At 37.4% G+C, this 24,525-nt stretch overlaps 1 protein-coding gene across 1 annotated transcript in view; it reads left to right on the forward strand.

Annotated features, from left to right (window-relative positions):
• LOC150090395 (RNA helicase Mov10l1-like) overlaps positions 1-24,525 on the forward strand; it is a 230,447-nt gene that overhangs the window by 127,228 nt on the left and 78,694 nt on the right. The window contains exons 12-14 of the mRNA XM_090390298.1: positions 672-763; positions 4,553-4,611; positions 12,808-13,349. Coding sequence (XP_090246424.1) covers positions 672-763; positions 4,553-4,611; positions 12,808-13,349 — 693 coding nt within the window. The remainder of the gene's footprint in view (positions 1-671; positions 764-4,552; positions 4,612-12,807; positions 13,350-24,525) is intronic.

Genomic DNA, 24,525 nt, shown 5'->3' on the forward strand with positions numbered 1-24,525 from the left:
TCTCTTCTGTGCTTGTTAACACGCTGAGAAAAACTTTACTCCACGAGCCTTGCACAATCTCTCCAGGGCCGAATTAAATGTCAAGGCTCTCGTCATGTACTCTCTCCTATCGTGTCTGGCAGAATTGCAGTCACTCAAATTTAACCGTAACTTACGACTTTTTTTTTTTTTTTCAACATTGACCTATACTTGTTAAATAAGTCTGCAAATCTCCTACTCTTAATGTCATTATTTCCAATATATACAACATCACCCTTTGTGCCCTTAAAAGATGATATCCGCTCCTCAACGTCATCAACTTTTGCCCCTGGCAGACATACCATTAAATCCCATATAATCAAAAGTCTGCTCAGTTAGGACATCTGCTTAGCTGCATTTTGTCACAAAATTAAACATTTCATCTTTACTGAAAATTTCACGGATTGGGGGTTGCCTTGGTATGAGATTGGTTTGTTCCTAATAGATGCAATCTGAGTTTATATTATTTGACATTTATAGGTCAGAAATAAATTTTCTTTTTTTATATCAATAGCTTTATACCAATTGTGTTTTCTCTGTCTTCGGTTGTGCTATTTGGAATTTAAGTGTGAAATTTTACACAAATTGAAAAATTTTTTTTAGTTAAATGTTACATTTTATATCAGGGATTTAATCCAGATTTTTTTTTAAAGGTTTTAAAAGAGAGTGTACTACTTAAATTCAACAGTTTATTTCACAGTAGCTATAGCGGAGAATCTTACAATGTGATGTTTCAGTTTAACAGGTAATTTTATTAAATTTTTACAGGATTTATCTTTTTTTTTTTTTTTTTTTTTTACCTGTTTTATATAGTTACCAGATACATTTCATTCATTAATGAGCAGGTGTTAGGGGAGCTACTGATGATAACACCCGCCCTCACAGCTGCCAACTCCATCTTACTGTCATAATATAGTCAGTGACAAAGAGTTTCTCCATCTTTTTGAGAAAACTCAGTTTTTCTGTCTTTTTCTTAAAAAAAAATAATAAAACAATGTTAAAATTAGAATTTTTTTTTAAATTTGTGAATTTCTGCTTATTTTCATTAAAAAATTGATGATCAGATGCATGTTGTGGTAGTCTACATTGCAAAAAAAAATGCACAATAACTTTGTTCTCTGTTGTGTGCAGTCATTTCATAGTATTGTGTAGTGCAAAGCTAAACGATATCTGTAAGTAAGATGCCAAAGAAAACTGAAGCAATATTTCAGAAGATAATATATGCAAGATTTTTCACAAATTGTAAAATCTGAAACACATTTACCTTGTGTACTGTGTAGATCTGATATTTTGATTTCAAGCATTGGGAAACACAATGTGATCAGACATTTTCAAACAAATAAGCATGGCACTATGCAGACCATAAAAAGAAATGAAAAATAGATGTTGCATTTCATGCTGATGATGCCATGTATTCTGAATGTTTCTTTGCATTTTTTGTCATAGAACATCATGTGACTCTGAGTTGTGCTGATCATGCAGGTACATTTTAAGAAATGTTTTCTCACAGTAAAAATAAAATGCAGAACAACAAAAACGGGCATAGTTAAGAGTATTGCACAGATAGGGAAAGAAGAGGTAATGATGGCTCTGAAAAATGGACCATTTTTATTTGCTGCAGATGGCAGTAATCAAAGTGATTCCAAGCAATATCCCATTATGTGTTACATTTTGCAATAAAAGAAATCATGACAAATGGCTTGTTATCATCTGAACAACCTGAAAGTAAGTATGGTTCCTTCAGAAAAACTGTCTGGCACTTACTGTTAATAATGAGCTTGTTATGGTATGCCTAAAATCTGGATAAGTTTATTAAAAGATATGGAGCTGTTAGTTCAACTGCCCCATCTCCTCCTTTAATACCCATGCCATCTTTGCCATCTTGTTAATATGTGTGCTGAAATAGGAGCTGCATGACTTCCTGTGAAAATGCATAAATACTTGGTAGACATTTACTACTGCTATCAGGAAAGATGGATTTAAACAATTTCAACTGTGCATGCCACTGAAGTAAAAAAGAATTTGAAGCCAGCATGTTACACATTTTTAAGCAAAGTTATTCGTTTAGCTCCTCATTAGAGTTTGATAAACATTAGTCATTTAGTTCCTTGTTAGAGTTTGATAAACATTAGCCATTTAGCTCCTCGTTAGAGTTTGATAAACATTAGTCATTTAGCTCCTCATTGGAGTTTGATAAACTTTTTGGCATCCCCTTCCCTAAAGAATTCCTTACGTGTGAATCTACGAGCAATGAATGTTTAATTTGCGGACTGATACGAGATTTTATATATACCGCTTGAACTTTCCATAACTGCCGCCAGAGATGCTCTCCCTGATCGCTACTGAGCAGGCTCTGTGTGCAAATGTCAGTAATAATCAAGCTAGTGTTGCGTGAAGAGTTTTTTTAGCCAAGTGTCACTGACGATCATTTTGAAGCAAGTACTATGTTGGACATGCAGATTGAACAGTGATATGTAATTCATTATTGTGTCAGATGGCTTAAATGCATTGGAAACAGTTAAAGAGATGAATGAAGTGTATGTTAATGAGTGTCTTGGTAGGACAGCCATATTCCAGTGTGACTGAACTTTCCGGTGTGCAGTAGTTTCTCCATGAAGACAATGCCAGGCTCCATATGACTAATAGTGTGCAGGCAGTTAATAGCTGCTGAGGTTCTGCCACATCCCCCTTATTCACTGTACTCAGCCCTGTGTGATTTCTTCCCATTTCCACATCTGACAAATGCTCTGATAGGCAAGCGCTTTGCATCTGACACAACAATACTTGCAGAGTCACAACAGAAGCACTTTGCAGTCTTTTGAAAAAGGTTTGAAAGAAGCATTTAATGCATGGGTACAACGGTGGTGAATTTGTGTAAAGTTCAAGGGAGAGTATTTTGAATAGTAAAAATCCACAAAAGATTCAGATGATGACAATTAAGATAAGATCTTGCATCAGTCTGCAAATTAAATGATCACTCCTTGTACATACAAAATACCTATTCTGTTTGTCTGCAACCTGAGCAGGGTCATCAACAGTTAACCTATAGACATCAAGTGGTCCAATGTGATTCAACCCTTCCTTCTACTGTTAATATAAGCATAGAAGTCTTTGCCAGAGACTTCTCATAATCTTCCTTAGCTTGCCCAACCTCCTTTATAACTTGATTACAGACTAATTGTTATCTACCATAGGTTTCTGTATCACCTGATAATTTATGGGCATCTCCGTAGCCAGGTGGTCAGGAGCAGCAGTGCGTAGCATACATTTCTTGATTTGACCGGGGTTCGAGTCCGTGACCACCAAATACGGAGGATGCGGAAAGGTCAGGGAACGACCACCGCATATGTCTGGAGCAATATGGCCTTAGTTGCTAATGCTCCTAAAAAAAAAAAAAAAAAAAAACCAAACCAAAACCTGATAATTTATATGCATCGTATGCACTTTTCTTCTCTGTCACATTGAGATAAAGAAGTAGCTTGTAAGTTCTAATCATGTAGTTTGGCATATTTTTTTTTTTGTTTTAGTCATGAAACTTTATTCTAGTAAGGCTATAACTAACTAATTTAAAACTCTCTAAATATAACAGTATAGCATAGTACCTGTAACATAAATTTCATAGCATAATACGTATTACTGCATTTAGGTGTCTATCGGTATAGTGTATTATTCTCAAGTTAAATTGAATATAAGCAGAAGTCATGCCTCGTATTGAATAGTAAATCAATGAGCCCAAAGTAGCAAGAGTGCTGTCAGTCAGGGAGAGAACTGAAGGGGGCAGTTCTCCTATGAATCACAGTCTAACAAAATGTGCTACTTATGCTGTTTGCAGACTTATCTGGACCAGGACATGATAGAGTCAAGGGGGAAGTCTTTGTGTGTGTTCACTGCAAAGAACATGAGAAAATTTAAGTGCAAATCAGCATTCTAATGGGCATTTGAGAGCTTGAAGAATAGGCAGGGTGGATACCTTTGAAAAAATTAAAATGGGGGGACCAGTGAAGCTCTCAGCTGCCCAACCCAATACTAGAGCTCTCACTTGTGCACCAGGCAACACAGCAGCAATCCCCAAGGCAGAATGTACTGATTCCAGAGGAGGTAGTTATTGTCAGGGGAAACAGGATGTGTGTTGTACACATCCTGTTTCAATCATAAAGGGAACAGACTATTGAATTCTGCCAGGTGCCCCTAACATGGAGAACCACTGCTGATTGCTGTCGCCCAATGTGGGACATGCTGCAGTACCTGTTGGTCCACGGGAGTTATTTCATTTCACTCCTACCATCTGGGAGGCATTCCCTGATCCACCATGGGGATGTTTACAGGTTGTAGGGAGTTTACAGGTTTCCCCGGGGGTTGGAATAGATTATCATTTCAAATAATCCATGTTTGGATAGTGAACATCCTAGTATGTTTTATGTTTCTTCAATATACATCTTTTAAAATGTATAACCTCTTAATCATTTAGCTCTGTGTTTTTTTATTTTAATGTGCTGCTTTGTAGAAAAGATGTTTATTGCTTTTTATTTATTAGGACACCATTAAGACGCTGCCATCAAATTGTAAATCAAGCCAATTGTCTTGGGAAAGAAGGTAAAAAAAATTCATTAGTTTCTATATCAAGTTTGCTTTCGATGAATTGAAGTTTTATTTTACTTTAGTGTTTAAATTTTAAATGGTTTTGCATTGTGCTTATCAAATAATATTTCAGTTGTACGGTCAAAGCCCTTTATAAAATCCTTTTTCCTTTTCCTGTTTTTCCTTTTTTATTACCATATTCGCATTTCAAAATGAAAGAATATCGAATCGAAGTAATGACTTTTAGGCCGAATGTGAAAAATCACTTGGTGCTTTCCCATGCTCATTGGAAGTTTCTCTTGCTTGTTGATATAATGAAGTTAACTTTGACCAAAAGTTCATTTTATTTCATTATACACTATGTAGAGACCGTTGGTTTATCAGTATGGCTCCTTGGTATGAAGTGGGTAGCTTTGCCAGTTGCAGACAAAAAAAAAATTATTTTACAAGTTGTAGATAATGGTGTGTGTTCTAAGATTGATGTCACTAAACAGTTCAGTATTTCTAAGAGTACACTGTTCACTATTCTAAAAGATTGAAAAATGAATTAAAGCTTAGAGAAATCTGCCGCAGTAAGGAGGATCAGAGCATGAAAGCCAAAGTATTGGGATTTTGAAAAGATACTCTTGGAATGGCTAATGTTGATGCATGCAGAAAACGTTCCCATAGATGGAAACTTTTAAAAACTAAGGCTGAATCATTTCTGCATTGAATGTATATTAATTCAAATCTTCTGATGAATAGTTCCAGAAATTTGAGACTCTGGAACATCTCACAAAAAAACTGTGTGGCAAAAGTGCTGCCATTGACACTGAAGCCACAACGGAATCAAAAGAGAATTATTTAAAAAATGTCTTGTTGATGCACACCAGTGAGCCAAAACATTATGACCAGTGAGTCATTATGCAAATTGAAGCAACTGCAAGTGAACTATGGTGCATGTGCAGGTTGGGGCACAGTATAAAAAAAACACTTGATACTGAGCTCTGGTAATCAGTGTTACTCTTGTTCTTCAGATGGGAAAGGCAGCGGACTTCAGCAAGTTTGACAATGGCCAAACGACTGGGTCAGAGCATATCCGAAACGGCACGGTTGGTGGGGTGCTCACGGTCAGTCATGATTATTACCTACCAAAAGTGGCCGAAGCAGGGGAAACCCACGAACCGCTGGTGAGGTGTTGGAGGACCATGGCTCATCGATGCTTAAGGTTCTCCCGCTCTCCCGGATGGTACGTGGCAACAGAAGGGTGACTGTGGTGCAACTCGCCGGTAATTGGAATGCTGGTGATGGGAGTAATGTGTCACAACACACAGTACATCGAACCATGCTGAAAGTGGGGCTGCATAGCTGCGTAGCTGCAGGCTGCTCAGAGTGCCCATGCTAACCATGGTTCACCAGCGACAGTGCCTACAATGGGCATGGGAGCATCGAAACTGGACCTTGAGTGATTGGAAAAAGGTCGTGTGGTCCGATGAATGTTTCCTGTTGCACCATGTGGACAGCCGGGTACATGTGCATCATTTACCTGGGGAAGTGATGGCACCTGGATGCACCGTGGGACGAAAACAAGCGGGTGGCAGTGGTGTCATGCTTTGGGCAATGTTCTGCTGGGATAACCTGGGTCCAGTCATCCATGTGCTGGGCACTCTGATGTCTACTACCTACCTAAACATCATTGCTGACCAGTACACCCTTTCATGTCAACAGTCTTCCCCTCTGGCGGTGCCGTCTTTCAGCAGGATAATGCGCCATGCCACACTCCCCAGATTGTTCAAGACTGGTTTGCGGAATATGAAGAAGACTTCCAGGTATTGCCCTGGCCTCCAAATTCCCCAGACATCAATCGCATCGAGCATCTGTGGTTTGTGTTGGAACAGCAACTCCAATCTGTGGTGTCTCAACCACGGACCTTACAGGAGATAAAGGATCTGCTGGTTACATGTTGGTACCAGATACCACAAGACACATTTAGAAATCTTATAGCATCTATGCCTCGCTAGGTATGAGTTGTTTTGGCTGCACATGGAGGACCAACATCATATTAGGTAGGTGGTCATAATGTTTTGGCTCATTGGTGTATGACCAGGACAACATTTTCAATGATAATAAAACTGGACTTTTTTTTTTTAAAACACCTGCATTTAAAGGTGAGAAAGGTAATGGCTAAAAAAAGGCAAAACAGTGGATTACCATGGCAATGTGTATGATGCATGAAGCTTCCTTTCTTGATCACTGGGAAAGCCCAGAAGCCCTAATGCTTTAAAGGTTTGAAGACATTGCCAACTATTTATCGAGCAAACAAGAAGAATGTCATACAGTGTGAAATCAGCATGCAATTCAAGTCATGCATTTATGTGTTTCAGCACAGGATGAGATGGCAAAAAAGTGATTGCCAGTTGCTTCAAACATGCCAGATTTTGTCACCTTGAAAAGCTTCTCATGCTTCTCAAAAGAACAAAGAAATGTTTGGAAAAACATTTCTTTGTTCTTTTGCTGATTTAATGGATTATTAATATAACATCCTTTCAACACGAAGACTGTTTTTCTCTTTACTCTGAGAGTGTCGCCATAAAGAGCTTTGACTATTTCTTCAACCAATTAGATTTAAAATGCAAATGCATCTCCTTATTATATAATCCTTTCAAAGCTCAAAAACTTTGTTTAGACATGGGGATTATCACCAAATCATGCATCCCATCCATTAACCTACTTTTCTCTCAGACCAATAAGTATTAATATTCATAATTACTAATAGTATGGAATGCATATATGTATGTCAGTTATTACCATACTATTTTAATTCATAAGTCTATGCATATAACCTTAAACTTTCACCACTGTAGCACCTAAGTGTTAATTGTTTTACAGCAAAGATAAATTAATTAGGGATAGAACATGTATTTATTGTCATTATTATAATCATTATTCTTATACAGAATATGCTGTCTCATTGGAATTTGCAAAATAGGGAATGTCTGTGACAACTGATCCAGTCAACCTTCAATGTTCAGTAATAAAATTCCTCATAATATTCATCAATACTTGGTGCATCTGTCATGAGTCACTCAAAAAACTTGTTCAGCAAACCAGATTGCCCTGCAGAACTCACAAAGATGGTTTTTTTTAATTTTCTTCTTTTTATATTCAAGTTAGGCATGAACTTGAGGACCTGACATAGGAAAGAAATTATGCTATCATTAGTCGTTTTCGGCAATTTATTCAAGTTTGTGTCAACAGCTTGTATGCAGATTTTCATAAATGAGGCTTGGTTTCACATAAGTAAATATGCTAATAGTCAAAATAGAAGAATGTGAAGTATGGAATCTATATTTTTTTCACACAGCACCATTAAATTTATATACTTGCCAGCTTTCTTGTTATGCTTGAAGGTTTCTGGTATTCCTTCTTGATGTTTTCTGTCAAATTAGCTGGGTTTTTTTTTTTTTTTTCTGGATTTTAGTCCTGTTTTTTTTTTTTGTTTGTTTCAAATATGCAAATATATGTCATTCTTTATTTTTCAATGTGGACTCCAGCGACACCAATAGGCATCTTTGCTCAAAACGTCTGGGTGTGAATTGTAATTAAGATGAGAGGAACTTTTGCATCAAGGTAAACAGGCAAGCTGACCATAGCTGTGGCCAACATGGAAGCATGGAAATACATGTTTGAATTAATTGTGATTCAGTTTCATGTGACAGCTGAATATGGTTAATGGTAATATTCTTGTCATAGAAGAACTACTGTAAATTTAGTTGCCTTATTTCAAAATCAAAACTATGCCAACAACAAGTTTAGTGTGGAGAATATTAATTGCACTCTGTCCTCCATTGTCATTTAGTTCGCATGATATATCACTGTCTTTCTGCTCATTTGGAGAGATATGGGTTCAGTACTTCTCAGAGAAACTCAGAAAGTTCATTTCCATTACTTGTATTCTGATAATATCCTTCTCCCACATTACCCATGATTCTGATCCATAGGTTATTATCGGTACATAATAAGCTCTATTACCACCTTGCACTTCTCAAGCACCTCCTTTCCCCAAACTAGATCTTTTACACAGTTATAAAACATTGTTCCTTGGTTTGCTCTTCTACATATCTCCTTATCAATTTTCCCTTTTTTATCTACTGTGCTCCCTAAATATCCAAAACTGTCCGCTTCTTTTATCTTCTCCTCATCAATAAAGATGTTAATCCTTCCTTCCTTCCTTCCTTATCATTTTTTTGCATTACTTATAGTTCTCTCTTCCCTATCTTTTTTAAATACATTGTACATACCATAGTGAAACTCATCATCCTCTATTTCACAGTTGAGACTAAACTTTCTTATATAGTTTATTTCTCTGATACACCCCCCCCCCCCCATGAATTTATTTAAGCTAGTTTCTCAAGCTTTCTATTCATTTGAAATGTTACTACCCTCAGAATATATCTTGCCAATATCAGCAGTTGTGACAATGAAACAAGAATGTTGTGAATTGTATTACTTTGACCCATATCATCAGATAAATGATATCCCCCAGACTAGCAGTTTTCCTGAATCCTTAAGGTATCTTCAATGATAATGGCAAAAACCCTTGTCTAACCTTTCTTCAAATGTATTCTCTTTCTATACAAAAAAAGATTTCCTATCCACAAGTATGGGCCATGCTAATAAATATTTTGATTTTCTTAGAAAAAGCCTTGTAGAGTTCCTCAAGTCTTGAATTAATCTACAAGGCCTTCAGTGTATAAACCCTTCCCTTGTGCTTGGGCAAAAACTGCAGTCATATAAATATTCTGACCTAACTCATATTTTTTTCAGCATGGTCCTGTATTTATTCAACAAATCAGTTTATGTGTGCTTAATGTCAGTTTATGTTTGCTTAATGTAAATATAAATTACATTTTTATCTGAAACACCTATATGTAGTGTATTATTGACTGGAAAAAAAAATTCATAAATGGCTGTGTTATAAAAAGTTAAATTTGGATAAAATTTACCTCACATTTTCACATATGTTAAGAGATAAAACAATTCTTCTGATGGTTAAAGGAACCAAAAGCGATTATTCTTGTTTGATTTGCATTTAAAAATTCTTTAGCATTACGTGTAAAACTAATCAAAGTAAATCACAAGTTGCAACAACAAAAATAAAATTATATGGTAGTTAATAGTGATAATTTATTTGAAAATAAGATAGATAACATTAGTATTAATAGTAAACAGATCTGCGTTTACCAGCCCTGTTTACATTACTGCATTGTTTACATTACAGGTATTTGTCATTACTTCATGATCGACTTCTAAATTTAATTTAAAAATATATACCAATAATAATACTTATTGCAATGCCAATGTCATATTTGGGCGGTATCTTTTGTCGATACATTGGTGGCAGGGGGAAACGAATTAAAAAAAAATATTTTTCAATGATAACAACGTACAATTTGAAGGAGGTGAAGCTTTTAGAGTGAACATATTTTTAACCATTTGTGATAGAATAGTTACTGATTTGTGTAGAAGAGGTGATGTATATAAAGATATAAACAATAAATTTAAATTAATATATGATTATAGCGAAGAAGTATTCATGCATTGTAAAACTTATATTGAGGGAATTTATAGTAAAGATGTAAATGTTGGTGAATTGAAAGTGGAAATGGAACAGTTTGATATATTAAGTAAGGCTGAGAATGTAGTCACTGCTTATGAAAAATTGAATTTTATAATCAAAAACAAAATTATATCCACATTTCCTAATGTCGGAATAATTTTAAGATTGTTTTTAACATTACCAATGAGCAATGCCAAAGGAGAGCATTCATTTTCTGTACTGAAACTGGTAAAAAATTATTTACACAGTACTCTTTCGGAACAAAAGCTTAATACACTGGCAATACTGTACATAGAAAAGGATATTCTAAAAACTCTTTGTTATGAGGATATTATTAATAAGTTTACAGATGTCAAAATTAGAAAATAAAAATTTTAAATTTCTTAAAAAAATTTAATATTGATTTTTTATTTTCATTTTATATTTTTTTGTAATCTCTAACTAATAATATATTAATTAACACAACTTCAAAAATTGTGATTTTTTTTAAACAAATATCACCCTCATTCTTGTTTATATAAGAAGGGCCCTGACTTTCATATGTATGCCTAGGGCCCGAAAAGCTTTAGACGTGGCCCTTGTAGTAAATGTTGCAAATTCATATTAGTAGCAAATGATGCAAGAAAGCAAACTTATACAGCATATACTATGTATTGTCTTGTACTTATATAGGACAATACATAGTATATGAGCTTCAGATAGCTTTTCACATTACTAGAAATACTAAAAGCAATACCACATCACAAATAAGATTACTTAAAATAACATTTAATATTTCACTGTACAAAAATTCACCAGCTTTGTTCTGTAACTCCATATATGAAATGACTTGTCCTGGTAGTTTGATATACACAGCATGAGTTATATATAACATTCTGATTCATCCAGCAATTTGAAGCCCACAAAGGTAAATTGTATGGAATTATGCAGCAAAATTACTACTAGAATAGAAACTTAAAGCTTGGTTAATTTTATAAATTGGTTATGTAGAAGTAGAAATAAATTTATATGAGGGGTGATCATTTAATTCATAGACTGGTGAAAGATCTTATCGTAATTGTCATCATCTGTGGATTTCTTCCTCTCGAAATATAATACTCTCCCTTGAACTTTACACACTTTTGCCACTGTCGTATCCATGCATTAAATGCTTCCATTGTGACTTTGTGAGCATCATCGTTAGAAGTGAAATGCTTGCCTTTCGGAGCTTTCTTCAGAAGTGAAAACAGGAATTATTACCATGGAAACAGGAATTGGTATTATTACCATCAAAATCCAAGTGTTTCTTGCAATAAATGGATAACACTTGGCACTATGACAACTGTTTAACACTCACACTGGCTTTTCCCATTACAAATAGAAAGGCATGCTATTTATTTATTTTGAATGCATTTCTAGTCAGGATCCTTGGATTTGACTCGCTAATAGCACCCAGCCTTAAGACTGACTAACTCAAGATACTGAGGAGGAAATCCACAACTACCAACAGCTGGTCTCGAACCCCCAGACACTCCACTCAGTACAGCCTTGCGCTCTTGCCAACGTGGCTTTTGGGGCCCCAAGCCATGCTATGATGTCATGTCATGGTACACAACTTTTGAAGAGCATTTTTTTTTTTTTTTTTTTCAGAATACAAAGCTTGCTTGTGAATACAGAATGGGGCCAAGAAGTCGTCCAGTGAATAAGGGGGATGTGATAGAACCTCGGCACCTATGGCAGTGATCACTGCCTGCACAATATTAGCCCATATAGAACCTGACGTATAGGATCATTTTTAAATATTTGATGGAGAAACCACTTCACACCAGAAAGTTCTGGACATTTCTTGCGAATAGCACAGCGAAGTTTGACTCTGAGAACCTCAAATTATGCTTCCTTACTTATAGTTGTTCCACGAGGCACAAAATGTGTAACAAGAATGCCTTTTATATCAGAAAACACAAGAACCATTTATTTGTCAGCCGAACGAGAAGCTCAAAATTTCTTAGGTCTTGGTGAATCAGAATGCTTCCGCTCACTCGACTGTTGTTTTGTCTCTGGATCATAGTGAAAAATCCAAGTTTTGTCACAAGTCACTATTCAGTTTAAGAATTTTTGATCCTGTGTTTCAAAACGATCAAGCATTTCTTTGCACAAGTCTGCTCTCTGCTGTTTTTGTTCTGGAGTCAAATTGTGTATAATCCAATGGGCACAGATTCACAACATTTTCAGGTAATCTTTGACAATATTGTGAGCACTGCTGTATGAAATGGACATTCTAGTAGCTAATTCACGAAGTGTAATTCGCCTGTCTTCATCCAAGATTTCCTGGGCTTTTGCAATTTGCTCAGTTGACCTTCTCTGTTGACTCATGACCTTCACTGAATCTGTGCCATTTAAATATGGCCATCCTGCCAAGACACTCAGTACTACATGCTAGACAAGTACCAGCATGCACACACAGAATCTGCTCAGTAGCGATCAGGGAGAGCACCTCTAGCAGCAGTTATGAAAAGTTTGTGCAGTAAACATAAAATCTTGCACCAGTCCGCAAATTAAATGATCACCTCTCATATATCTGAGTATCAAGTCATTTAAAAATATTTGGAGTTTACTTTTTTCATCTTTTGCAGTTCTCTTTCCATCAAAAGTATTGTTGAAGCAGCCTCAGACTATCAGTCTTATAAAGAAAACAATACCCAAACAATATTCTGAATCATCTGTATATAATGTTTTGAAATCCAAAGATGAAGAACAAGGCACTATAATAGAGAAAAAATGCAGAGGTGAAACAAATATAAAATTATCCGTAACTTCAAGTATTAACAAGGTGACTGATAATTATAACAGTGATGGTAAGCAAAGAGTGCGTAATTTATCAGTGCCAAATGTTGTTAGTGATCATAAGATTTTTGCTTCTCGTAATTTACATAAAGAATCAGCATCTGAAATACATGCACTGAAACTGTTCAATACTAAACTGAATGATAACCAGAGAGCTGCAGTAAGAAGAATCTTGAGTGGTGAGAGCAGACCAGTTCCTTATATAATTTTTGGACCACCTGGAACAGGAAAAACAGTTACTGTAGTTGAAGCTGTTCTTCAGATATTTCATAATATTCCATCCAGTCGTATTCTAGTTTGTGCTTCTTCAAACAGTGCAGTTGATCTTGTGGTAAGCTAATTTATCAAACTGTCTCTTTTAATCATTGCATAGATAAAGTAACTGTGACCTATGTTAATTTTTCACCTTTTGATTTGGATTTAATATTTCAAATTTTGATAGTTTGGAAACTAGATACCAGCAAATAGATTTGGTTGAGGTGTTTGGACAGGTGATGCAAGAAGTTTTTTTTCTCCCCCCCTCCCTCTCTCTCCTGTTTATGCTGTATAAGCTTTGGCACTATGCCAAATTTTGATTCTGATGTTGACACTATCACTGTAAATGTGATGTCATGATGTGCCATAGTGCACAACATCAACAGTGCCTTGCAGTAACTGAAACACTTGCTTATAGTATCATCATCATCAGCCATTTTCAATCCACTACAGGATGATGAAGGCCTCTCCAGCAACTTTCCAGTTCCTTCTGCTTTGTGCAATGGCCATTCATTTACTGCCCACAAACTCTTGAATTTCATCTATCCATCTCCATTGTTGTCTTCCAGGTTTTCTTTTAGCTTCTCTTGGGTACCATTCTGTTATTTTCTTAGTCCATCTGTCATCATGTCTTTGAGCTACGTGTCCTTCCCAAGTCCATTATACTAGACTATTAATTGCAGAAAACATCGAAATTAAATTACATGAGAATTCTATTAATGTTCGCCATCCATATCTAATCTCCGATTCGTGGTCTTTTACGGGCATGCACAAAGACAAATAATCTCTCTCCCTATTTGAGATTCCGGCTCACACATACTCTGCTTTATTTCCATTCCTGTGACCAAGCCCTGTCAACTTCAGGAAGGAAATTGTTTTGCAAAATTTACGTTTAACTTTTTTTAGTTAAATTTTTTTTAAAATTGTTTTTTTAATTGATTTTATTACTGTAATCATTTTGCATTAATTTTTTATTTGTTTTAATTCCTGGAGAGTGTCGTACGGATCATATTTTGGTGAATTTCTCTTATTTTTCTACAGATATTGAAATACAACGTAGAATGTATTGAGCATAGTAGCTCTGCTTTATACAAATTATTTTAGAATGCATCCTTCTGCAACACCCTTTATTTTGATTTATTCCCCCCCCCTTCATTTGTTGTAGTTACATACTGGTTTACCTTCTGTTTGCTGTGTGCATGCATATAAAATTTAAATATAAAGGAAAATCATTATCTTTATTGCCTATTCAGTTGAAATTGAAATTTATTTTTATATAATATATAAGAGGTGCGGTAATAAAGTTCCCAGACTAGTGCAATAAATGAATACAAAGTGAAGGAGCTCAAAAATAGTTTTATTTTTCTTCAAAATAATCGCCACCTGATTGAATGCACTTATTACACTGTTTTAAAAGTTTCTGTAAAGGCTTCCAATGGAATTAAGTTCAATTTGGCAATTATATTTTTCTTTATGTCCTCAACATCCTGAAATCGCTTTCCTTTGAAGGCAGTTTTCACCTCGGGAAAGAGGAAGAAGTCCACTGGTGCTAGATCAGGAGAGTAGAGTGGGTGGTTGATTTGTAGTGCCATGTTTCATCAAAAAAGTCTTTAGCAAATGCAGAATGGGCAGATGCACTGTCATCCAACAAGAACCAGCTACCTATCTCTCAAAATTGTGGCTTCACCCAGGAAATGCACTTTCAATAGACTTTGAAACACCTATATGTAGAATACAGTATTGTCTTGCTACCCCTTCAGGTACAAATTCTTCGTGAATCACAACCTGATTGTCAAAAAACACGATCAGCATCATCTTGATCCTGGATTTCTGTGAAGGAAACTGTTTGGACCACCTTGGTAATGATTTTAAAGTCCACTGCATGCTCCAATGCTTCATCTGTGCGGGTCGTACTGAAAAACCCATCACTCATCTCCAGCATAGTGACAATACAGTTAAGGATATTAGGATTGTTTTGACAAGTCTGGATGAAGTCTTCATCACATGAGAGTGTCATCACATGAGAGTGTCATCACATGATGACACTCTCAGTTGCTTTTGCTCATCCATGAGGCTGCACAAACTTTGCACAGACCTTCCTTTGGCTATACAGTGGTGTCTCGTAATTAGACTGTAATCCATCGCCAAATTAGAGTCGAATTGCGGGTCAATATTTTTCATATAAGTTTATTAGTATTAGTAACGGCCGCATGGTGCAAGAAAGCCTATGGCTTATGCTGCACCAGCCAAAAAAAAAAAAAATAAATAAATAACTAAATAATAATAATTAATAAAAAAAAAAAAGGAAATTAAACCTATCATCCTATGCGCTTCCCTTACCCGAAAGTACTATCCAGATGACCTTTGAATTTCCCCAAACTGTTGGCCTCTACCACCCATGAAGGCAACTTATTCCAGTAATTTATAACTCGCTGGCTAAAATAAAACTTCCTGCAGTCCAATCTAAACATTTCCCCCCGTAACTTGAATTTATGTCCCCTAGTTCTAGCATCATTTATAATCTTGAAAATTTCGTCCTCATTCATTTTACTGATGCCTCTCAGAGCCTTAAACACCTTAATCAAATCTCCTCTAAGGTGTCTAGTTTCCAAACTCTGCAACCCACATATTCGAAGTTTTTCTTCATAAGGACACCCTTTTGCCGATCTCACCAGGCGAGTTACCCGTCTTTGCACCCTTTCAAGAAGCTCGATGTCTTTGTTTAGGTGCGGTCTCCATACTTGAACACAGTATTCCAAGTGTGGTCTAAGCCTTATATAATGGGATTATCACGTCCCTATCTCGACTTGCAAAAGTTCGATAGATCATCGATAGGACACCATGGGCCTTCCTTGCAACCTGTTTACAATGCTCAGAGAATTTCATGTCTGACCGTATCGTAACACCCAAGTCCCTTTCCTCCAGTACTGGGTTTAGTTGAACTCCACCAAGTGAATAAGTTATTTTGGGATTACTGTTTCCCAGGTGTAAAATACCTTACACTTTGTTGGATTAAAGCATAGCTGCCATTTTTCTGACCATTCCTGAAGTCTATCTAGGTCTCTCTGAAGAAGCTCAGCTTGACAGTGATCATTAACTACTCTACCAATTTTAACATCATCTGCAAATTTAGACATCACGCCCTCTATCCCTTCATCAATGTCGTTTATGAAAATTAAAAACAACAGTGGTCCTAATACTGATCCTTGGGGAACCCCACTTCTTACATCAACCCAATCTGAGGAATAGCCATTTATCACAACCCTCTGCCTCCTGCCCTGAAGCCATCCTTCTATCCATCTAAGGATTTTCCCAGTGATTCCAACCTGTTCCAGCGTATAAAGCAACCGCTCATGTGGGACTGAGTCAAAAGCTTTGCTGAAATCTAAATAAACAATGTCGAAATTATTCCCTAAATCCAGCTCGTGAGTGACCCTTTTGAAATAGCGAACCAGATTTGTTAAACATGATTTTCCCTTTACAAAACCATGCTGAGTATCCTTAAGAATTTCAATTCGATCCAAATGATCCTGAATTCCACCCTTAATCATTGCCTCCATGATTTTCCCTACTACTGAAGTCAGACTGACAGGTCGATAATTTCCAACTTCACTTTTAGAGCCACCCTTATGTATGGGAGATACGTTTGCACTTTTCCAATCCAAGGGAATCTCCCCAGAGTCTAGTGATGCTCGCATAATTAGCCTCAATGGTTCAATGCACTCGCTTGCCGCCTCCCTTAAGATTATAGGGTATATTCCATCAACTCCAGGAGCCTTATTGGTCTGTAGGCTCGAACGTTTTTTCATTAAATAATCTTGCGAAATTTCAATATCATTAATTACATATTTTTTAACTTCGCTCCCACAATTTCCCATTGCCACAAAAGGCTTTTCATTTGTAAATATCGATGCAAAATAACTGTTGAGTTCATCTGCAACGGTTGTGTTATGGCAAATTGATTAATTCGTTGTCGGAGAGAAATACACAATATTAGCATTAGCATTAGTAGAGGCATATGATGCAAGAAAGCAAGCTTATTCGGCATCAGCCAAAAAAAAAAAAAAAAAAAAAAAAGCACAACCACTACTCCCATTTCACCCCTCCGTTCATTCGAAATACCTGTCCAGCTGAGCCTTAAATTTGTTTAGGCTATCCACTTCAACAACAAGTGATGGAAGTCTATTCCACAAACCAACTGCCCGCTGGCTAAAGGCAAATTTCCGCACATCTATCCGACATCCATCCTTCCTCAATTTGAATTTATGCCCTCTCAGGTGATTATTCTGAGCAAGAGGAAGAATCCCATCGGCATTGAGCATGCTCAAGCCATTCAAAGCCTTATACACCTCTATCAGATCACCTCGCCGATGCCTAGTCTCCAGACTCTGTAATTTGCAAAACTTAAGCCTTTCTTCGTAAGAGCAACCCTTTGTTCCATTCACTAATCTTGTTGCCCTTCTCTGTACTCGTTCCAGCACCTCTACATCCTTCTTGAAATGAGGCCTCCAGACCTGTATACAGTACTCAAGGTGTGGCCTGACCAATGCCTTATACAAGGGAATAATCACATCCCTATCCCTGCTAGAAAAATTCCTGTATATCATTGACAAGACACCATGAGCTACTCTTGCAGCTCGTCTGCACTGCTTAGAGAACTTCATATCTGCCTGCACAATTACCCCCAGGTCCTTTTCATTCTCTACCACTGTCAGCGTAGTACCACAGAGTTGACAGTGATAGAGGGGGACAAATGTAAAGTACTTCATATGGCAATGTTAAACTTCATCTGCCACCTCTCAGCCCATCTGCTCAACCTTTCCAGATCCTGTTGCAGCAGCATAGCATCAGTAGTGTCCTTAACAACCCTGCCAACCTTTGTATCGTCTGCAAACTTGGACATTAAGCTTGACATACCATCATCTATATCATTTATAAATACAGAAAACAACAATGGACCCAACACTGAACCCTGAGGAACTCCACTAATAACATTAGTCCACGTTGAGCAGTGTCCATTGATTACCACTCTCTGTCTTCTGCCACTCAACCATCCCTTTATCCATAGCAGCAATTTGCCTCCAATGCCACACTGCTCCAATTTGTGCAGCAGTCTTCCATGCGCAACAGTATCAAAAGCCTTTCTAAGATCCAAATATATAATATCAAAGTTATTCACTGCATCCAGTTCTTTTGTGACTATATCATAGTATCCAATCAAGTTGGTCAGGCAAGACTTCCCCTTAACAAAACCATGCTGTGTCTGAGCTGTAACTGAATTCTTGTCCAGATGATCCTGCAGTGCTTCTTTAACCAGTGCCTCCATTAATTTTCCTGGAACCGAAGTTAAACTAACAGGTCTATAATTACTTGTGTCAGCCTTTGATCCTCCTTTGTGAACTGGGGTCACATTTGCACATCTCCAGTCTATGGGTACCTCCCTTGAATCCAAGAAGCTCTCATAATTATGGCCAGGGGTTTGCTTACTTACTTTGCTGCCTCCTCTAATATAACTGGATAGATCCCATCCACCCCGGGTGCCTTTTTTATGTTTATCCTCAACAATTTCTCCTCCACTTTCCTCTCAGTTATTAGAAAATCATCTAGCTCACTGCCAATGTTTACTTCACCTACGACATTCCTCTTCCTGAATAACTCCTCATGTGTGAATGTAGATGCAAAATACTCGTTTAGATTGTTAGCCACCTGACCAGGATCCTCAACTGTTGAACCATCAACATCCAGTGCACCAATCTGATTCATCCCTTTCCTTCTTGAGTTTAAATAGATAAAGAACTCTTTTCTGTTTTTCTTTGCATCCTTTGCCAAGGATTTCTCATAATCTGCCTTTGCCTGCCTAATCTCCTTTGTGACTTGGTTACAGACCAACTTATATCTATCATAGGCTTCCATGTCACCCATTAATTTGTATGTATCCCATGCATTTTTCTTCTCTGCCATATGTCTCATTAGTTCATCTGACAACCATTTAGGCCTGAACCTTGAACAATATTTCTTGGTTGGTATGTAAAGCCTGGTAACTTCCAAGATTAGTTCCTTGAATGCTTCCCATTTTGAATTTGCTGTTGGTAACATCATCAGTTGGTCCCACTGTATAGAATTTAAATACTGCCTCAGCCCATCATAGTCGCCTTTACGAAAGCAAAAACCCTTCCCTTTACCTCTGATGGTAGTTACCTCCTTGAGTAAATCCCACTTCAGCACACTGTGATCACTGCCACCTAGTGGTTCCTTTATCTGCAGATTCTTCCCAATGCATGAAGAATCACTACTGATAATCAGATCAAGAGTATTACTCCCTCTAGTTTCCTCCCGAACATGCTGGTGTAGAAAACAATCATCCAATAAATCCACAAAAGCCTTGCTAGTGTGTGAGTGACCAACCCACAAATTCCAGTCAATATCTGGGAAATTAAAATCCCCCATTATAAGACTCTCTGATTTACTGGCCCATTCTATTTCCCTGTACAGTATCTTATTATGCTCATCAGAGTCATTAGGCCTATAGCACTCCTACTCTCAATTTTGATTTACCCTTGCTTATGTCATACCAAACTGACTCGACACTGCCCTGTCCATCGATGTCGACTGGCTTCACTGCCTTGGATTTTATGTGTTTTTTAACTAATAGCATAACCCCTCCTCCCTTCCTATCCTGTCTATCCTTTCTGTAGACGTTGTACTCCCCAAATTCCAGCTCTGCACTCCTTACATCTGTGTGATACCATGTCTCTGATATCCCAACAATATCTGCCTTTGATGTTTTGAGCAAAACCTCAAATTCATCAAATTTATTTACTAAACTCCTAGCATTGGTGTACATGCAAGTATACATGCACCTGTTTCTATTCTTAGCTGCCCTAACACAACCCATGTGTTTACTTGTATCGCAATGACTTCCAGCAGTCTCTGAAATATCCTGCATATTGTTTTTCAGGCTTCTGCTCATTCCAATAGAAGCAGTGCAAGAATCTCTTTCACCTCTGCCAGTGGCTACTGTTAATCTATTTGTCTTTGTCTCCCCCCAAGCTAGCAGTTTTCCGACCCACCTAACACTGCCTCGATAGCATCAGCAAATATTCTTGCACCCTTTCTATTTAAGTGTATCCCATCCCTGTAGAAGCAATCTCTCCTGTTAACAAGTACAGTCCAGGCTGAAAAAAATTCTACCCCTTGAGCCTTGCACAATCTTTCCAGGGCCGAATTGATCGACAAGGCTCTCATCATATACTCCCTCCTATCGTGTCTGGGCAGAATTGCAGACACTTTCAAATTCAACCCTACTTCACGGCTTTTTTTCAACAGTGACCTGTACTTGTTAAGTAATTCCGCTAATTATTGACTTTACTATATTCTACCATATAACAAACAAAATTACAAAATACATAATGAGTACATACATTTCATTGAGCCTTAGATGTTGGAAGGATGTTTTATTTATCTTGTTCTACCCCTTCTCTTCTCCTCTTGGATTGAATGGGGATGAGGAATTAATCAAGGGTGGACTGTCTCTCCCTCTTTTTCAAGATAGCCTTGAAGTGATGCATATTAGTGTTGTTATATAAGTCTGTCATTCTAGTTACAACAGCAGTGTTGGGGTGCCATTTTAAACAAGCAGACTGCACCTTCTCCCAGTGGAATAAAATTTCTTTAATGGCAGCTGTTGACATCAGCCCTTTTTCCCTGTCTTCTTCTTTTTCACGTGAAATTTCCTTTTCTCTCTCTTTTGCTTCATGTTCGCTGAGTGTTTTGAGTTCTTCCACGGTTGCTTCGTCATCGTGATCCTCCACAAGCTCTTCCACATCAGCCTCATCAACTTCTCCTATGTCGAGGTTCTCCGCCGTCGAAATGATTTCTCGCATGGCCGCAGCTGCTTCTGATTCTTCAGCAGCTTGGACTGCACTGTTGTCATCCCAAAAAAAGGAAGGAACGAGTTTCTTCCATGATGCACGAAGGGTCCTCTGTGTCACTCCCTCCCAGGCAGTTTTAATAAAGGAAATGGCTTGAAGAATATTGAACTCATTATCATCAGCCATTTTCAATCCACTGCAGGATGAAGGTCTCTCCAGCAACTTTCCAGTTCCTTCTGTTTTGAGCACTGGCCATCTATTTACTACCCACAAACTCATGAATTTCATCTATCCATCTCCGCCTTTGTCTTCCAGGTTTTCTTCTAGCTCCTCTTGGATACCATTCTGTTATTTTCTTAGTCCATCTGTCATCATGTCTTCGAGCTGTGTGTCCTGCCCAAGACCATTTTGGTTCTTTAGTTTTGATAAGAATGTCCTTTACTTGAGTTTGCTGCCTAATCCATGTGTTTCTCTTCTTATCTAACGGTCAGATTCACAATATAATTCGTTCCATTCTTCGCTGTGTAGTTCGCAGCTTCTCTTCCATTCTTTTGGTGAGTGCCCAAATTTCACTTCCATAAGTCATGGTGGGGAGTATACATTGGTTCATTATTTTACATTTCAGACAAACTGGGATATTGCTCTTTAGTATGTGACTATATTTCCTGAATGCTATCCATCCAAAATTTATTCTTCTCTTGACTTCCAGCCATTTATTATTATTACAGCTAATAACTTGTCCTAGATAAGTATATGACTCCACCTTTTCAATTACTGCTCCTTCAATCATTATTTCCCTTTCTGTGGCATACTTGTTCATCATTACTTTTGTTTTAGCCATATTCATCTTTAGGCCAAAATCCTTACTAACCGTGCATAACTGATTAAGATTTTCCTCTAATTTTTTGGGATTGTGGCTTATGACCCCAATGTCATCTACAAATGGTAAATGGTTTTATTTACTCTCCGTTCACATTGACTCCTTTCTGCGACCAGTCTAATCTTCTGAAAGCTTCCTCAAGGGCAGCAGTAAACAGCTTCAGAGATATTGTGTCTCCTTGTCGAACTCCTTTCTCAATTTTAAATTTCCTACTGTCTTTGTCTAGCCTAATAAAGGAGGTAGCGTTCTCATATATTTTCTTCAAAATCATAATATATGGGGTATCTATGCCTTGTCTTTCCAGTGCCTGAAACATTGCCTTATACTGTATGGAGTCAAATGCCTTTTCACAATCCACAAATGCCAGGCATAATGGTGTTTTATATTCATTTGCTTTCTCCATTAGCTGTGATATTACGTGAAGGTGATCCATAGTTGAGAATCCTGTCCTAAAGCCAGCTTGCTCTTTCGGTTGATTCTCATCAAGTATTCTTTCTAATCTGTTAGTAATGACCCTTGTGAACAACTTGTAGATGTGGGATAACAAGCTAATTGGTCCATAATTTCCAATTTCTGATTTATCTCCTTTCTTATGCAGCAAAACTATGATTGCATTATTCCACTGCTTAGGCGTCACACCTTTTCTAATGGTGAAGAGCCTTGCCAGTTTTTGTGTTATGTCTCTTCCTCCCAATTTTAACAACTCTACAGTAACTTCATCTTCCCCCGGTGCTTTCTGATTCTTCATTTTCTTCAATGCATGTTCTACCTCATTAGGAAGAATATCGGGTATGTCGTATGTGTTGCTACTTTGCAATCCATCTTCCCCACTGCTGGCATCATTCCCCTGCTCCTTGTATAATTCTCTATAGTAGTCTTCTGCTATTTGAATTATGCCTTCTCTGCTGTTTATAAGTACACCATCGCTATTCTTCAGTTTCAGTATCATTTGTCTTTCTGTATTACTGCTCATGGCTGCTGATTTAAATCCTTTGTTTTCCTTTAATGCTTGTTCTACTTTTTTTGTGTTAAATCTTCTTATGTCTTTCTAATGGCTTTGGATAACTCTCAGTATACTCAATTTTCTCCCTGTCAGTGTTTTTCTTGCTTTTCATTTGTTGTCTTTGTTTCATCATGACAAATGTATCTTGACTAATTTTTTCTTCTTTGGATTTCTTTTTCCCTATAGGTTTCTTGGGCTTTATCACTTTCAGAAAGTTGTAATATTCCTCATCGATATCTTGGTCCTGAGCAGTCTGCAGAAGCTCAAACTTGTTCTTAAGTTCCAGTACATACTGCTTTTTCTTCTCTTCTGTAATCTCAAAGACCTTTGTATTATTTACTCAAGTCAGTTTTTTCCTTTCCTTTCCTACATCTATATCAAGTGTACATTTTACCATTCTGTAATCACTTCCAACATTTACCTTATTCAGGACGGTAACATCATTCACAGTATATCTTCTGTTAATGAGGATGAAGTCGATTTCGTTAGTAGTTAATCCATTTGGACTCTTCCATGTTCACTTTCTGTTCACCCTTTCCTTGAAAAAAGTGTTCATTACTGACAGTCCTTGAGATTCTGCAAATTCCACAAGGCTTTCACCTCTTTCATTTCTTTCACCAATTCCAAAATTTCCTATAGTTCCTCTTTCTGCACTGTTTTGTCTTTTTCCAACCTTAGCATTGAAGTCCCCCATAATAATAGTGTAGTGAGTTTTCTGCTCATCTAGAAGACTCAATTTCGGTGTACATTTCTTCAACCTCTTCATCATCATGGCTCTATGTTGGTGCATAAATCATTGTAATCTTTAGCTTGTACCTCTTAGAAATCTTGGGTATTAGCCTTGACACCCTTGGTGATGTACTTTTGAATTCCAAAATGTTGTTTTTAAAATCTTTATTGACCAGAAACCCAACTACACCTTCACTCCTTTCACTGTTTCCATTGGTGTACAGCAGATTTCCACTTGATAAACTTATAAGTGATTCATTTCTTCTTCTTGTTTCAGCCAAACCGATGATATTCCAATTCACATTTTCTAATTCCTTGTCCAGCTCTAATATCCTGTCTTCACCAATGAGTGATCTTACGTTATAACAGGCCAAGTTCAGTTTCCATGCATGGCAGCCTGGTCATACCCAGAGATTCTTAGCACCCTCTGCTTCCACTCTGATCCTCTCGCTGCCGTAAGAGGGAGAGTGAAAGCTGCTGGGGACTGAGGGCCATTTGTTTTGTCATACTGTCATATGCTGGAGGGTTTGGTCTTTTCCTCTTCACGCTGACCAGGCGTCTTGAAGAGAACCACTCTACACGTTCGTTGCCACCTAAGTGACGTAACAGGGCTTACCATCGAGAAGGTGTGCATGAGTGGATTTTAGGGAGGCAGGCCAGCCGGACTTCTAAATCTTCTGTAATAGAGAGATATTGGATCCATCAGTGTTTTAGGCTGAGTATCTGATAACACACAGGATACCTGTTCCCCTCTAAGCCTCATATTGAA

The sequence above is a fragment of the Mastigoproctus giganteus genome, chromosome 2 (assembly GCF_048544385.1).
Source record: "Mastigoproctus giganteus isolate SK-2022 chromosome 2, ASM4854438v1, whole genome shotgun sequence".
In the NCBI taxonomy this organism is placed as follows: Eukaryota; Metazoa; Arthropoda; class Arachnida; order Uropygi; family Thelyphonidae; genus Mastigoproctus; species Mastigoproctus giganteus.